This window comes from Radiomyces spectabilis, assembly GCF_025331425.1.
Source record: "Radiomyces spectabilis strain NRRL 2753 chromosome Unknown BYT42scaffold_9, whole genome shotgun sequence".
Classification (NCBI taxonomy): domain Eukaryota; kingdom Fungi; phylum Mucoromycota; class Mucoromycetes; order Mucorales; family Radiomycetaceae; genus Radiomyces; species Radiomyces spectabilis.
In genome coordinates this window covers 859,687-875,041 of record NW_026251934.1, presented here as the reverse complement: position 1 = coordinate 875,041, position 15,355 = coordinate 859,687, and the positions used below count along the sequence as shown (strand labels likewise).

The 15,355-nt window shown below is 41.9% G+C and overlaps 6 protein-coding genes and 1 non-coding gene across 7 annotated transcripts; 3 read left to right on the top strand and 4 right to left on the bottom strand.

Annotated features, from left to right (window-relative positions):
- Positions 1 to 222: 222 nt before the first annotated feature.
- BYT42DRAFT_t105 lies at positions 223 to 294 on the top strand. Its single transcript has one exon. It is a non-coding gene; the product is annotated as a tRNA-Pro (tRNA).
- A 1,972-nt stretch (positions 295 to 2,266) lies between these two features.
- Positions 2,267 to 2,941, bottom strand: BYT42DRAFT_547477 (uncharacterized protein; the record flags this gene model as incomplete). Its single annotated transcript, XM_051565950.1, has 4 exons — positions 2,267 to 2,389; positions 2,443 to 2,588; positions 2,686 to 2,780; positions 2,850 to 2,941. 4 exons carry the CDS (start codon positions 2,939 to 2,941, stop codon positions 2,267 to 2,269), a joined length of 456 nt encoding a protein of 151 aa, XP_051421702.1.
- A 1,379-nt stretch (positions 2,942 to 4,320) lies between these two features.
- Positions 4,321 to 6,020, bottom strand: BYT42DRAFT_404451 (uncharacterized protein). Its single transcript, XM_051563411.1, has 2 exons — positions 5,850 to 6,020; positions 4,321 to 5,785 (listed from the first exon to the last, which is right to left on the bottom strand). The coding sequence occupies exon 2, from the start codon at positions 5,741 to 5,743 to the stop codon at positions 4,454 to 4,456; it is 1,290 nt and encodes a 429-aa protein (XP_051421701.1). The 5' UTR covers positions 5,744 to 5,785; positions 5,850 to 6,020; the 3' UTR covers positions 4,321 to 4,453.
- On the bottom strand, positions 5,818 to 7,591 carry BYT42DRAFT_499678 (uncharacterized protein; the record flags this gene model as incomplete). Its single annotated transcript, XM_051564658.1, has 8 exons — positions 5,818 to 5,973; positions 6,058 to 6,256; positions 6,357 to 6,439; positions 6,578 to 6,734; positions 6,803 to 6,858; positions 6,983 to 7,092; positions 7,198 to 7,299; positions 7,444 to 7,591. 8 exons carry the CDS (start codon positions 7,589 to 7,591, stop codon positions 5,818 to 5,820), a joined length of 1,011 nt encoding a protein of 336 aa, XP_051421700.1.
- A 2,130-nt stretch (positions 7,592 to 9,721) lies between these two features.
- BYT42DRAFT_404318 (uncharacterized protein) lies at positions 9,722 to 10,854 on the bottom strand. The gene has a single exon (XM_051563410.1). It carries the CDS (start codon positions 10,462 to 10,464, stop codon positions 9,817 to 9,819), a length of 648 nt encoding a protein of 215 aa, XP_051421699.1. The 5' UTR covers positions 10,465 to 10,854; the 3' UTR covers positions 9,722 to 9,816.
- Positions 10,855 to 10,871: 17 nt separating this feature from the next.
- Positions 10,872 to 13,819, top strand: BYT42DRAFT_576352 (WD40-repeat-containing domain protein). The gene is made up of 13 exons (XM_051569048.1): positions 10,872 to 11,004; positions 11,140 to 11,330; positions 11,417 to 11,525; positions 11,605 to 11,788; positions 11,860 to 12,004; positions 12,086 to 12,185; positions 12,276 to 12,398; positions 12,480 to 12,737; positions 12,806 to 12,957; positions 13,036 to 13,186; positions 13,243 to 13,413; positions 13,482 to 13,607; positions 13,688 to 13,819. The coding sequence occupies exons 1-13, from the start codon at positions 10,882 to 10,884 to the stop codon at positions 13,772 to 13,774; spliced, it is 1,920 nt and encodes a 639-aa protein (XP_051421698.1). The 5' UTR covers positions 10,872 to 10,881; the 3' UTR covers positions 13,775 to 13,819.
- Positions 13,820 to 14,262: 443 nt separating this feature from the next.
- BYT42DRAFT_499774 (uncharacterized protein) lies at positions 14,263 to 15,073 on the top strand (the record flags this gene model as incomplete). The annotated part of the gene is made up of 2 exons (XM_051564663.1): positions 14,263 to 14,521; positions 14,595 to 15,073. The coding sequence occupies 2 exons, from the start codon at positions 14,263 to 14,265 to the stop codon at positions 15,071 to 15,073; spliced, it is 738 nt and encodes a 245-aa protein (XP_051421697.1).
- Between the last annotated feature and the right edge of the window lie 282 nt (positions 15,074 to 15,355).

Below are 15,355 nucleotides of genomic sequence, written 5' to 3'. Positions count from 1 at the left end.
ATAGGGTCGTCAATAAGTCTGCTGTCAGCACGAAATAAACGTAAGGCCCCCAAAAAAAATAGATCTCAAAGAAGAGTCGATTTATTCACAATGCACGATCAATTCGATTTAAGCTAAAATTTACATTCGCAAATTCCGGGTCGCATGCCGGACAGCCAACTCCGGACCAATATTTTAAAGGCCGACCGGAACATCCACAACAGGCCGCATCAAAACAAGAAAGGTCTCTTGGTTTAGTGGTATAATTCTCGCTTAGGGTGCGAGAGGTCCCGGGTTCGATTCCCGGAGAGACCCAATCTTTTTGCGTTTTTCCTCGGCCAGTGTGGGAAGAATATTTTTTTTTTTTTTTGGGGTGTATTGGTTTTTATTTTATCGATTGTCTGTTTCTAAATAAAAGTAAAAAGCGTTTTTTTTTATTGGGTGAGTGAACACGCGTCCTTGGCAGAGGACTACTGCTCGCCCTGACAGGATCTATGGATGGGAAAATGTACAATTAAAAGAACCACAGGAGGAAAGAGGAAAAACCGTTGATAGAAAATAAAGCAAAAGATATTATTTTATAAAGGGTGTATGAACACATGTGCATCTCGGACTATTACTCGCCCTGGATCGTTGGAGAATAAACGTTCTAAAGAAAAATCACATAGGAAGATAAAAGAAAGGGGATCGTGCGTAAAAAGCGTGGGACGGTAGAGGTCTATGGGAAAAGGTTCGATTGAAAAGAAAGCATAAAGGAAAACCAAAAGATAAATAGCGCGCGGAAATGCAAGTAATAACATGTATTCTCTCAGTTCACATAAAAAAAAAATTAAAAGCTTCCTTTGTTTTTTTTGGTATGCCCATTTGAATGCACATCTGCTGCAGAAAGTTTCGAATCTGTAGAAACCGCTTTTTGAGGAAATTGAAAGAGTAGTATAAAATCGCACCCGATTACCGTGAAATATGACGTTCAAATGGAGTAAATCAATGTAGAAAAGTAAAGTTGTTGTATTAACCAATATCATTATACCATTCTTACCTCCTATCTGTACGTATGATACCAGTCCATCATGTCACTTGGCCATCCATGATCAATTCAAGTCTCCGATCTACAAGAGAAAATAATTACCAACGCTCGCATAATCACCATACCAGTCGGATCATAATATTATGTCACGTCAAACACGTCTGATCTACATGTCAGATCATTTCCGATTTTCTCTTGTGTGAATTAACCTCATATCCAAACGCATACCGCACGCACAGCCTAACTGGAAAAGTAATCATGATCGATGATTAACACTAAGCGGTATGAAAAATATGATCGTTGATAAAGCTTCATGGAAAATACACCTTATTCTGTCATGGGTCCTACCACATCTAAAAATACCGATATAGTATGAAAGACATACCTTGTATTATTTGCCGCTCTCTGGTAATTATTTCTTTTTCCTACTTTGACAAAACACTCTCTCGGGAATCAAATAATTCCCACCGATTTATTATTGTTTTTATTTTGTTACTACTAATTCGCCGGCTCGATAGACTCCCGGAGGAAGACAAATTAAGACATGACCAAAGGATCAAACAAAAAAATCAAAAGGAAGAAGTCTAAACTAAATAAAAAAGATCAAATGAAAGAAAGATGTCTTTTTTTGTTCTTTTTTGATCTTCTTTTTATTTTTATTTTTTGTGCCCTTTGATTTTCTTTTCTGTTTGGTGGATGGGCAAAATGGCAGACTCTTGAAGCGCGGATACAATTGTATGTCGCCTTGCGGAGCTCGCTGTGGACGATTTTGACAGCGCTTACAGTGGCAGTAAAAAGACGGCAGTGTTAGCATATTTGATTCAAACAAACGCAATTCAGACACTTACTTTTGTGTATGATTGAAAATAGATTCATTCATCATATGAGAAAGCGCCAGTTCCTGGAAGTTGGATGGCGTTGTCCGGCATTGTTCTTTGTTGTAGTGTAACATCAATGATAAAAATTGAGCTTTTTCGAGTAAACAGAATACAGTGATTAGTGGAAACAGGAAACTAAAAATCACGAGTCGAAATTATTACCATTGATACGGCGCAAGGATTTGCTGGGACAAAGCGTGTAGTGAAATAGCAACCGTAGCTTGGAAAATAATCGTGCATCAACGTCGTGGCAGTGCATTTCCTAACAAGCAGCCACGATCAATGCATTGGTTCAGAGGAGTCAAGTTCGCATGACACTTACCGTACGTTTATATTTTGTTTATGGATCAACACCGCTTTTTGCATTCGTAAATGTATTAGTTTAAGACACCTTGATCGATTGATAAGCGCACCTTTGAAGCTTATGAATGAGCATACGATATGACTGTAAGTGCGACTTTCCCTTTGCGTTATGCGAGAAGACGGATGTGAAAGGCATGACAATCTATTTGATGTAAATAAGTATAAGCTTTACTGCTTTGCTTGCGTGAGACTTACTGTAAGCCTGTATCTGATTTTTTGAATCTGCATCTGCGGAATCTGTAGCTGGTGATGGGAAGCCTTGATCGGTTGATAGCTTATGTGTTGTTCCCATTTGACGTGGCTGTAGGAATGCTCCGTTTTAACGATTTGTGAGAGACGACCTGAAGGCGTGGTTGTGTGTTTTCGGCTGCAACGAGTTCAAAGAAGCTTTAGTGTTTGAATTTCAATCGAGTTAAATTTTTTTTCTGTAAAGCTTACCATGAATTTTGTATTTAGATCGGAATACGGAGACGCATTGACCACCCGATAAGCCGCTTAGGTTTAATGTGCCTGCAGCAGGAACGTTTTGCCTTCTGAAAATTTTGTGAGATTCTGCTCATTGAGATTTTTTTTGAACAGGAGGTCAACATTGCAAAACTTACCTGCGAAATAAGAAGCAGAATAATCTATTGAAACCTCTAGAATTGAGGGCAGGGTTTGTAGAGTACCAATAAATGGCACAATGAATCTGCATATTGGCAGTCTTCTGAAGCGTGGAGAAATCGCTGAGTAGCGCTTGTCGGATTGCGTGTCTTTCGATGTCTAAAATAGGTAAAAATTTGGCCAATGATGGCGGCGGTGTGACTTGTGTGGCGTCATTCGCGTGGCGCTTTCAACGGGCAGTAGCAGAAGGCAGTTCTGCCCAGTTTCTTCGGTTCAAATAAGCGCACTTGAGGCATTTTTTTTTGCGCGTGCATTTGAGTGCACCGATCTTGAGATTAGAGTCTCGCCGGTTTTTGAGAGTTTGAATGAATAAGCCTGGCGTTGTTCATTAGTTCTCAGGTCGCCGATTGTAACGGAAAACTGAGTGGCTGAGCATTAAAAAATGTTGGTCAATGCGTAGGCAACAGGAACACAAACTGAAACAAGGCATAAATACCATGGTTAACGTCGATAGATATTCGCCATAGAAATGATGTTGGTTTCAGCTTTCCTTAGATCGTGCTGCGGAGTAGAAGGTGGCGCGTTGGCTGTCAAACACTTTTTTTCCTTGAGTATTTCGTGATTTTGGACATTGTGGAGTGGAGGGACGAATGCAGGCCGCGTGTTGAGGCTTACCATTGAGAAGAAAGAAGGGTTAAAGTGCTGTTGGCACCTCCAAAATGGAGGGTACGGTCGGAGGACAGCTTTCTGCTGGAAAAGTGTGGAGAAATGAAGAGAAAAAAGTGGGGACGTCGTAAAAAAGGGTGCTTTGACAATTCCCAAATCGCAATTATCCATTATGATTGGCTGTGGACACAATATGTTAATCGGCGCTTGATGACAGGCTTTTCAATAGCTGTCTGCAGAATAAAAGATGATGAACTGATCCGGACTCCCGCCTAACATCGGCTCCACATATCATCATTGAATGCAGATTGCAAGTTTACGCTTTTAATCCAACCGGTTTGTATTGACTGCAGACATGAAAAATTTGGATGTCGGGACAGGCGGATGGCGTGTTGGTTATAGCCCGCTCAAAAATCAGGGACTAGAGACAATGAATTAAAAACCTTAATTTTTATTTGATATTAAAAAGGTTGCGGTAGATTTACGACCGATGAATGCAAATCTCTATTAAGGATTTCCTCTTCAGTCAGCTTAGAAAAATCATAAAATGAACCTAGAACTCTTGCGGTTGAAAACAACGAAAACGTGAGGAGAAGAAAAAGTGGAGCTGCGACATATGGAGATAGCGTCACGAGGAAATGCATCGATATATTGCAAGTGTACTCACACATCACAGCATTGCATAATGGAGCACAAACGTTACGTTATTGCAAAAAGATATACACGCTGCATTGTTACAATTAGACCGCAGAGGAAAAGAAAAAGGTAAATCAACCAAAGCATTTCATTTGTCAACTTGGTTAATTTATAAGAAACCTTTATCAGGCAAAGGGTGGGGATGGGAAGTGAACGATGCAATGGATGACACATGGTACCATGCATGAGTTTTTGTTCTTACAACTTACAAGCTAATGTGGCATTTTTAAACGTGGGTAATTCAGAGACGCCGAAAGGTCCGGAATGAACCGCTGCGTTCGCCTACAATATCTCCATCCATATTCTGCAAACCGCGCAGAAAATCGCCTAACATATCTTGGTCCTGTTCATCGTCGCGCAGATTCCGCAACGATCGGGTGTCAAGGCATATAGATGCCGGTCGCCTTGCTCCATCAAACGATAACCGTTCGCCGATATTGATAACTTTTGGAGGTTGTGGAAGTGCACTGCTTCGTTTTTTTATGGCCGAGGTTGAGCTTAGTGAGCGCGCAAGCTTGGGTGATTCAGACATTCCCGTCTCCCCTACCAAGATCGGGAATTCGTCCAGACGACTCATTTTATGCGATTCAGGCGTTCTATCGCTAGCGGCCGCAGGTAACGGGGTCGAACACGATAAAGATGGAAATGTGGTAGACACCATAGGTTGTGTGTGACCTATGGCTGCATGTTTCAACTTTGGCGAGAAGTGCGACGGGGGATCGTAATGGACACAGGAAGAAGAAGAAGAAGAAGAATAAGAAGGCGGTGGGGTTTGCGATTGTTTCATGGGCAGCATCCAGTCGTTCGGTATGTCAAGACTTTTACGATTCTCGCGTTGGCTGGGCAGAACAATAGGCGGTCTTACAATCACATTTGGGGTGAGTGAGTTTCGCCGATTTCTTTCTTGCTGCGGAAATTCATCATCAATGGTCGGTGGAAGCGATGGCGAGCTGTCGGCCATTCCGTGTAAATCAGCACTTTGCGACTTTCGATGACGGAGTACTCGGGTAAAGGCAGGATGGGAGGGCATAGTGGCTGAAGTTAAGCTGTGGGAAGAAGATGTTTTTGGCGTTGTCAGGTGCTGATGATGGTGGTGGTGATTCGTTGTCATGGACTGGGAGGAGATGGAAATGGATCGGTAATGAGGTGAGGAAAAGGCGGATGATACCTGAGTTGCACTGGACGGTGGTGGAGATGAGATGGGTGATCCAAAAGAAGTGGATCGCGTTCTCAAGCTGTGAATCTGAGGAGATATAATGGCAGAGGAAGATGAATTCGTGGAATGCACCGATGCAGCGGAACCGGCATCGTGTAATGATAAAGGATCGCCTTTTAGGAATTCAATAGCCGTCTTGAGGGTAACGAGGGCAAAACTAGGATCACGCATCAATAAGTGACAAAATCTACCCATGGCAGTTGCCCATTCGCCAAATTTACCTGTGTTCTGATCTTTCCATATTCGAAAGACGAAAGTGTTCCATGTAAAATGCAAGACTGGCGGTTCGGGTAATGCCACTGTGAGTAATAACATAGGCAAGAAGTGGGATCATTTCATCCGATGTCACGGAAGCATCTAAGACATGGCCAATAGGTTGATATGACAACTCACTTGCAAAAAAACGGCATTTTGAACCTACCATGATGCGAAGATCCCATTGTAACATCTTGCAGAAATTTGTCCACGGCCGCCGAAATAAGATCAAGTGTGGTTTTAATGCAAATGATCTTTTCCAAGGGAGTAAATGCTGGCTGAGATTGTTGCTGTTGAGAAAGTGAACGCAAGCCCGTGTGTTGTTGCTGCTGCGGGTCATTTGTAACGATGGGTATATCTGTATCCGAGTCGACACGGCGCAAGCAGGCGATGGTATCTTCAAAGTAAGAGAGTGGCATGTCTCCGAGGGGGTGACTTACGGCATATCTGCTGAGGGTGATGGTGTCCTTTGCATAAGCTCGACAGATGGAATCCAAATAATTATCTTGGGATTGCAAAATTGTTTTCAATGATTGCACCCAAATCTTTTCATGCAAGAAGCCCATGACAACACTATAATTACCATGATGGAACAGTGGTGTTTAGTTTTTCTTTTCCTTTTTTCGTTCTTTTCCCCAATAATAAAGGTGATTTTTTTCCCCTCGACTCTTACTTTTCCACGAGCTCCAAGTAATGATCATGCTCTGATTGAATCCGGCAAGCGTCACGCAATAACTTGTTTTCTTGTAGTATGGTCTAAATTTTTAACCAATACCGGATGTCAGCCAAGATACCACGGAAAAACATTCACCAATTGAGTAAAAAACAAAAAAAAAAAAGAAAAAAAAATATGGTTAGTTCGTTTTTGATAACGACGTTTCCAAAGAATGCAACCTTGTATGCCTTGACATAGATATTTTGGATTTTTTCGACGGTGTAGGTATTAAATCCGCGGATATATACATAGGTATCTACAAATTCTTGCACGGTTGCTTGTAATTCGACAAGAGCTTCTGCGTTTTCGGGAAACATGTTTAGGAAATCGAGATCGCTAAAAAAAAATGTAGCAAGCAATGAGGAGATGTACATAACTCGGTCTTTCGTCAGCCAAGAACTTACGTTTTTGAGTTTCGGACAGTTGGAATGGATATGATATTGGCGTTATGATAATGTTGCTGAAAGATGAAAACAAGGTTAGATCATTCCGATATTTACGTTGATGAAAAAGAATATTCAATGTTTCCCTCTCCAAGCTTCTGCTAGTGAGCATTGCAAGGAAGGGACCAGCTGTCAAATTACCGGCAGTTCACCTTCTAATGGTCTCTCTACCATAAATACTCTGATCTTTTTACTGGAAACGTAAACCCATTCTTCTGCCATGATGTGAATTGTTCGTGCCTCTTTGAACCCTATACACAGTAACCAGCAGATCAGTGTCACAGATGATGACATGACACAAAAATAGAAAAGCAACGGCATCTGTTTTCGTATTGTTTTTTTTTTTCTTTGCCTACCTGAAACCGTACTAATAAGGGGATATTCAATAGCCACGACTTTTCCATTGGCTGCTTGATATTGCCCTCGATAATAAGGAGAGGGATTGTAGCAATGGGTTTCTATAGTTCAATATAAAAAAAGGGAGTTTATGAAAAAGCAAAAAAAAAAAAAAAAAAAAAAAAAAAAAAAAAAGTTATGATTAGTGATTTCCGAAAAAGGCGATTCTAATATTTGATGCATAAGGTTGGCATAACGGTAGTTACCGATAAAGTCTTTGGTAAGAACCATGCCTTCCAACGAGCGTGAATGAGGAATGCATACGACGTAAGAGCGAATAAATATTTGGTTAAAGTGGGAACGCATGTATCTGTAGAATCTATTATCGTCCAGTTCTTCTTCTTCTAGTGGCATAGGCGGCGTGGTAGCAGGAAGCGTGGTGATAGAGGTAGGGCGTGAGCGTGACGAGCTAGAAGAAGTAGGAGAAGGGTTGGGTGATGACTTTGACTGGACCATGGAGGCAAGTGTGGGGTATGGCTGGTCTCTGGCACTACTCATGCCGGTAGGTAAATGCTGTCGTTGATGGTCCACGTAGTCTTTCTTCTTCTTTACATCGCTTTTTAAAAAGAATGGAAATGCAAAAGACATTCTGCGATCAGTGCCCTTCCTTCTTTATTATTTTTTTGGTTCTCTTATTTTTCTTCTTGTTTTTTGATAAAGAAAGAACTTAAAAAACACCAGGGGTTCATTCAAAATCGAAAAAAGAAAAAAAAATGAACACTGAACGGGCATCTCCGGAAAAATTGAGTACGCCCGAGGGAATCTTTTTTTTTTTTTTTTTTTTTTTTTTGCTAACGTCATCACCCAAGCCAGGTCAACTTTTGCACTTGATTCAAATAGTTTACAAGGTAACAGTGCTGAAAAACCATGACATTTAACGGAACCGTAACAATGTAGACTAAGACAAAAAACTTACCAAACTGCACTTGCGTTTTATGCACTTGCTTTGTGTGAACCACCGGCGGGTTTTGAAAAAGAAACCCTGCCGCTCCAGAGAGTGTGATAGCAGTGGTTCCAAGTGTTTCTCTGATGGGACCTACCGACGGTCCTTTCAAGGTTTTGAAGTGGATCCCTGTAAGGAGGTTGCAATTGATATGAGAGCTATTACCCTAAGTTTGGAGATGAGCAACTGGATTGTTAATCCATTCAAATTTTATCGATGCTATCCCCCTAAGTATATCCAAAAAGTGATCGTCGTCGATATGCACGGAAAGATTCCATGAATTGTAAAGTCAAGAGCTCTCACAGCCAAAAAGCAGCACTTAACGTTCTTCCTGGATAAAGAAATATCTACTTATCGCCCGTCACAGTGGGGATCGGCGATACAGGTCTTGATCATTCGTTTTAACAAGTGGGCCTACTTTCGAATGCACTACTCGAATGTTGGAAGCTTTATCTGTTTGCAATTGCTAGTTCAATGCTACTGAAAATGATAATAACTATGGATTTACCCGTGCGACAAGACTATTGGAAACAAGCTTCAGTAGCACCCTTTGCATTGGAGTTTTGTCACAGGGGTGGACGCATTACATGGAACATAATTCACCTCGGAATTTAGCTAGAGAAAATTACCAGACAGCATCTGCAGGTAGATCCAGCCACCGTGTATGTAATATCTCTGTTATTGTACGGGTGGTCAAGATAAGTGATATAGTACTCTCATATCATGTCAGGCTCAATAGTTGAACTGTAGTTCATACGATCATTGTCTACCTAAAGACACATTTGCCAGATCTTTGTAACTTGGCATTATTTTTTATTTTGTAAAACATGCATGTCACTTGTATTTTGAAGGTATTCTCAGATCGTATATGATAGCCTTGTTTTCATTTATTCAGGCACAGCACAAATAAGCTTATCATTTTGATATACCTGTTGGAGAAAGCAGCTCCTCTGTGGCGGTTGCGTTTCCAGAAGTCTCGACGTTAGAAAGTTATTTACGATCTTTAAAAAAAACAATAAAGGGCATGGATCTTTCAGTTTGATTTTATATTCCCTGTTGATCGGTAACTGCATGACATCATCATTTGGAAAAAAAGGGGGGGAGGTGTGCGTTTGCTACGTCGTATTAAACCGGTTTACCTCAGTGTGAAGGACCCGTTCAACAGGAACATGTAATTTTCTCTGTTCTTTCTATCCCGCATCGATATAATGAGGACTTGACATGAAGAGACATATAGCAAGCGCTATAGATTGCGAGTCAAACTCGATACTGATGTTACCGAGATTCAGGGTGAATCCAAAGTCCATATTGGGTCAAGAACCGATCAGCTGCGGAAGTTTCAGAAATTACTTTTACTTTGTAACTTACAAAGAGCCCTTGGGAAAAAAAAAGAGCGGTTATGGCTCATGGGACACATTGTGCAACATATTGTGGAACGCCACAGTCTTCCGCGCGTCCCACAAAAGCCATCGATCTAAAGGATACTGCCAACAGTGACTGGCCACCATTGTCCTTGCTCGCCCAAAGCTTATGAACAAAAAGGAAACTACAGATTTGTGAACTTGGAAATTGATCACATTTACCGTACTCATCTTCAACACTTGATATGTATTGTCAACGAAAAGAAAAAGTCTCCTCAATCCGGACCATTATTAGGACTTCCTGGGTTGCACCCTCGATACCAAGAAAATGTTGGGCTGTCTGTGCCAAGATGCAAGTCCCTGGGTTCATTGATTTTGATAAATTTGAAAAGACGAGCCCCTTCTATTTTGTCACAAACACCATGCGTCTCTGGGAAACATTCTGATGATAATTTCGCCATGATACAGTCGTCATATCGATCGTTGAATGGCAATTTAAAATATCTTTGACTTGGGTAACCACCGGCATTATTTGTTATCAGCTTGTCTACTTTCGAACTGGTGTAAGGTTTTGGTGATTCCCAGGCCCAAAAGAAACCAAAGTAAACAGCGCCATAAGCAAGTAGATATAAAAAAATTAATGACAGCAAACATCTGCACCTTTTTGATGGATTATATAGCAGCCTTTCCTGTACTAACGGAGAAGGTATAAGCTCTCTGTACTGTGTCGGAATATGCTGACTGCAAGGATAAACAGCTTTTACAGAGCTTACCCTACGAAACTGTTCCTCGAGATCCTCTGCAGTGTTTTTCTTTTTCTTTTTCTTGTTTTTCAATTTGGTAAAAAAAAAAAAGAAACTTCCATCGACTGCGCAAGCTCTTGCTGAACGCACACACGCGGCTCCGCCAACTGGAGTGACCATGGCTTCAAAGGCGATGCGACCATAGCCATGTCTCTGTCAATATGCACTTTGTGAATTTATCCGCGTTCAACCACCATTCTATGCCTGGAAGGGCGTCGAGCGGCATAAATTTTGTAAAATGAGAGTCTCGGAAAAAAAGAGGGGTGAAATCAAAAGACTCATAATATTCTTCATATTACTACTCTCAAGCGAACAAAAAAAAATACGATGGTGCACAGTCATTTTCAGATAAATCGTGCTTTTTGGATTTAAGATACCTGTGTGGTTTGCTGGAGTGCATGGTGGATCCAGATGGTAAACCATGCAAAAAAGGCAACGTAGCAGAGGGCTTGCGTCACATCCCAAAGGCAGTCATGGCGATGCACGAACGAATCCAGAAACACCGACAGGTGCGGCAAAAGCGGTTGATGATGAACCATGGACCGTAGAAAGGAGGAATTAGAGAAAAAGAGACAGAAATTAGCTGAACTACGTCGTGCACGAGAAGAACGTCGAGCTATTCTTGAGAGTCAATCGAACCACAGCAACTCATCCTCTTCGGTAAACCAAACTTTTTCTCAGATCCATTCCACGCACCAATGCACTTACTCCTTTTCTTATTTTTTGCATGTTCATCTACGAATAAATTGGTGCTTATTTCTTAACGTTGTTTGTTTCTCTCGTTCAATCGACCAGTCGACTGCTGGTAAAGACAGGAAAGCGATCGATGATCTCGTGGCGCTTGTTCTGGGTGAACGTTCAGCCAGCCCCTCCATCGCGGCTGCTGGCAGCTCCGACCGAGGATCAGACACAGGTTCGGAATTCACTTCTTCACGACCGCAATCAGCCAACTTTGGTTACTCGATCCCCGGCACTCCCGTCAGCACGTAAGTAGTTCACGTTCAACAAGTTGATAAGAAAAATTAGTGTGCCTTGTTCCTGACACTCGCTTATCGACTTCCGTGTTGCCCAGTGATCCGCGTTTATCCATCTCTTCACAGCCAGCCCCCGTATCAGCCACCCCAACTTATGTTGCTGAACTCACTGAAATACAAGCACTGATTGCTGATATTCCCCCACTCGTAAGTTGTATGGACGCTTCAACAATAGATCAAGTAGAAGGTTCCATCTTACGAATGAACGCCATGGATCGATTGACAGGAACGAGTGTCGTACAGCAAGGAAATTCAAACTGCCGAAGGGTCTTTTGACGAACCACAATTGACCGAAGAGGAAATTCGACAGCAGATCATTGAAGAATTGGAGTTGAAAGAGAAGCAGCGACAAGCTCAGTTGGAAGAGGAAAAAAAACGTGCTGAACAGGAAAAGAATGAAGAACAACGAGGTAATGATCTTTTTCTTCGACATGCAAGTGTGGACCAAAGTTGCTAATATTAAACAACCTATTTTTTGCAGAACTTTCGGAAGAGGAAAAGAAACTGATCTTGTCGGCTCCTGAATTCCAAGAATTTGTGGACGTATCTTCCAAAGTCATCGAAAGAGCTTTGAATGAGAAATACGATTTCATGAAGGATTATACCCTAGGCATTGATGTGGAAAAGTAGGTCGTGATTGCGTTCATATTTCGTTACAGCACCGCGGGTTGGTTAATATGCATTTCTGTCGGCTGTTTAAACTCCAGTGATGAAAATTCAGGAAAACGGGTACGATATGTATGTGAATTTTGGGACGATCGATGGTCCAAAAACCGATCCGTGACAGATGTCGACTGGTCCTCAAAAGTAAGTATACCCCATGACTTGACGACGGGCGGCGACGGCGACAGCGGTATATTCCTTGTGCTCTATATTAACGATATTCATATGGTGTAGTATCCGGAATTGCTTGTCTCCTCGTATAATAAAAATCCCATGGCTCTTAATGAACCGGATGGTGTCGCTTTGGTGTGGAATCTTCATTTACTAGAACGACCAGAATTTATCTTTCACTCACAGGCAAGTCCAGTTGAACGATGGGTGACGGGGATCATCGAAAGAATGACCAGTTAAGGCTAAAATATCTGCTGATCTTGCTAGTCGGATGTGTTGAGTGTCAAGTTCAGCAAGTTTCATCCCAATTACGTGATTGGCGGTACTTATTCTGGTCAAATCGTGCTGTGGGACACGCGTGCCAAATCGCTTCCGGTGCTGAAAACGCCTCTTTCGGCGGGCGGCCACACCCATCCCGTGTATTCATTAGAGATGGTGGGAACGCAGAATGCGCATAATCTTATCTCGGGTAGCACAGATGGGTTTATTTGTTCATGGCAATTGGATATGCTGGCACAGCCTCAGGTAATGCGGAATTGAACATCCCATATTTGGGAAACAAAAAATGCTCAGTTTTTTTCTGCTTCATTTAGGATTATCTGGAACTGTTGCATTCAACCCATAATAAAACCGATGAAGTATCGGTTACTTGTATGGGATTCCCAGATAACGAAACAACAACCTTTTGGGTGGGCACAGAAGAAGGCAACGTATACCAGGCGAATAGATACGATCGCGCAGGAAGGTAAAAGATCGCATGAATCCGACCGAACATGTGGCAAAAAAAAAAAATATTGATGTGGCAAATGCATGTGGCTAATAGCAAGGCTGGTGTCAACCAATATGACACCTACCGTGGCCATTACGGCGCAGTGACAGGACTGCATTTCCATCCTCTTTATGGACCCGTGGACTTTTCAGACCTGTACTTAACTTCCTCCGTTGATTGGACCGTGAAATTATGGCGAGCCAAGGTATTAACCATGATTCAATGAATTTGACAACGGGGAAACTCATCCAAGGATTCTAGTCTATTTCGAAAACGTCCACACAACCTGCTACAATCACTCCCCTTTATTCGTTCGAGCAAGCAGATGATTATGTCTATGACGTCAAATGGTCGCCTTCACATCCTGCTCTTTTTGGTTCAGTGGATGGCAATGGCCAATTCGATTTGTGGAATATTAATTCGGATACCGAAGTAAGTCTCGAGTTTGGCCACCTTTCTTTTCTTTATACGGAAATCTTTTTAACTCGATGCTTCCTTAGGAACCTCTGGTAAGCACGGCGGTCGGTTCGGGCAAAGCGCTGAATAAATTGGCTTGGGACAAGGACGGAAAAAAGACAGCAATAGGATCGAGTGATGGTCGTGTTTACGTGTACGACATTGGCGAGGTAAGCAAATGTTGATTTTGCATGGTTAGGTCACATAAGAAGATGTCATGGTTTAACTTTATGTGTATATATATTTATAGCTCGCCAATCCCAAGCCTGACGATTGGCATTTATTACAAAAGAATATTTCGGAAATGATTTCAAACCAGGAAGATCCTGCAAAATAATAATAAATTTAGGCTTTTTTTTTCTGTTCCTCATGGGCATTCCATTGTTCTCTTTCTTTTTTTCTTGATACGTCCAAAAAGCTTGGGCCCATGGCTCATTCAATCCCCGAGTTTCTGCTCAGCCCTCGGGCACCGATCTCGGGGGATATTGTCCAAATTTGGCAATCATTCAAAGGCTGAAAGGGTCACTTTTGATCCGGATCAATGCTCAGCATTCAAATTCAGGCTTCTCCGTCTTCTTTGAGCCAAGTCTGCCACCATCCTATATATAAACGGTTCTGTCTTTTTTGATTTAATGATTTTATAGAAACCTTATTTATTACTTTACCATGTCACAGTACAATTCCACCGATACAAAAAACGATTACATGACCGTTGATATGAATCGAACGTCAGAATCCTCCCGCAGCCCGATATTGACACCCTCACAAACCGAAGAAATCATCGGCACTGACAGCCAACATAAAAATAAAACCGACGATAAGGATATGGCTACGAGTAAAAGAAAGTTTATTTTACGTCAAGTGGTTGCCTTTGGGACCATGCTGCTTGTCGATGTGGGCATTCCGTTGGCCCTGTACTATATCCTGAAAATGTATACCAGTATTCTGATTGCTCTCATTGTCTCTGGTATCCCACCGTTACTGCGCGTTATATATATCTTTTGGAGACGAAGAAAAGTGGACGTTCTCGGATGTATAATTGTATTTTCCTTTGTGTTATCGGCGATCCTTTCCATTATAAGCGGTAAGTTTTGAGTCACCGCCCTGGTGATACGATGGACAACGGGATCACTCAACGATAGATTTTTGAAATACAGGCGACGTACGTGCGATGCTTCTGCGCGACTCAGCCACCATGGCCATCATCGCCACCATGTTCCTGGTGACACTTATTCCTATCAAGACACGATGGTTCGTGAATCGACCGCTGACGTTTTGTATCGCACAACAAATGATGTCCGAACTACCATCCGTCCGGTGGAAGGATGAACAAGGTCAAGAACAGAGTCTTGCTCTCATTGAATGGTTATGGCAAGAAATTCGACGCTTCCGAGTGGACTCATACATTCTGACAGCACTGTGGGGACTGGGCCTCATGGGCGAATTTGCGGCCAAAGTGATCATGATTGAAAGCAACTTGGATGTGGATCACATTGTGCTCTATGGCAACATTATTCAAATTGTACTTTTTGTTTCTTTGACTACCCTGAGTATAGTCAACTCGCTTATGATGAGGAAATATACGGCTCAGCGGTTCATAGAGTGGCGTGAAAAGTACGAAATGATAGATGAATAAGAAGAAAATCGACAACAAAATAGATCGCCCTTACTAATAAAATAAGCAATGTCACATTCCCTCTTTGGGATTTTATAACCGAAAAATAGCAATGTCATGGGGTTTTCTATTGCCTTTGTGGGGTCATTGCCACATACTGTGTAAATAGTCTGTAACATTGCCTTTTGTGGTCCATTGCTACATACTGTTTCGTAAAAGCAATCTACCCAAAAAGGGACGTTGCCCGCACACTGTCCCACAGTATATAAAGGAGAAAGACTGTTATAAAATCTTAATTTAGTT

Bases quoted from the DNA above. Each gene is read 5' to 3' on its own strand.
- BYT42DRAFT_404451 (XM_051563411.1), bottom strand. From the start codon at position 5,743: ATGTTATTACTCACAGTGGCATTACCCGAACCGCCAGTCTTGCATTTT.
- BYT42DRAFT_404318 (XM_051563410.1), bottom strand. From the start codon at position 10,464: ATGGTCACTCCAGTTGGCGGAGCCGCGTGTGTGCGTTCAGCAAGAGCT.
- BYT42DRAFT_576352 (XM_051569048.1), top strand. From the start codon at position 10,882: ATGGACCGTAGAAAGGAGGAATTAGAGAAAAAGAGACAGAAATTAGCT. The intron at 11,789-11,859 runs GTAATGATCTTT...TATTTTTTGCAG, and splicing joins AAAGAATGAAGAACAACGAG to AACTTTCGGAAGAGGAAAAG. The intron at 12,186-12,275 runs GTAAGTATACCC...CATATGGTGTAG, and splicing joins ATGTCGACTGGTCCTCAAAA to TATCCGGAATTGCTTGTCTC.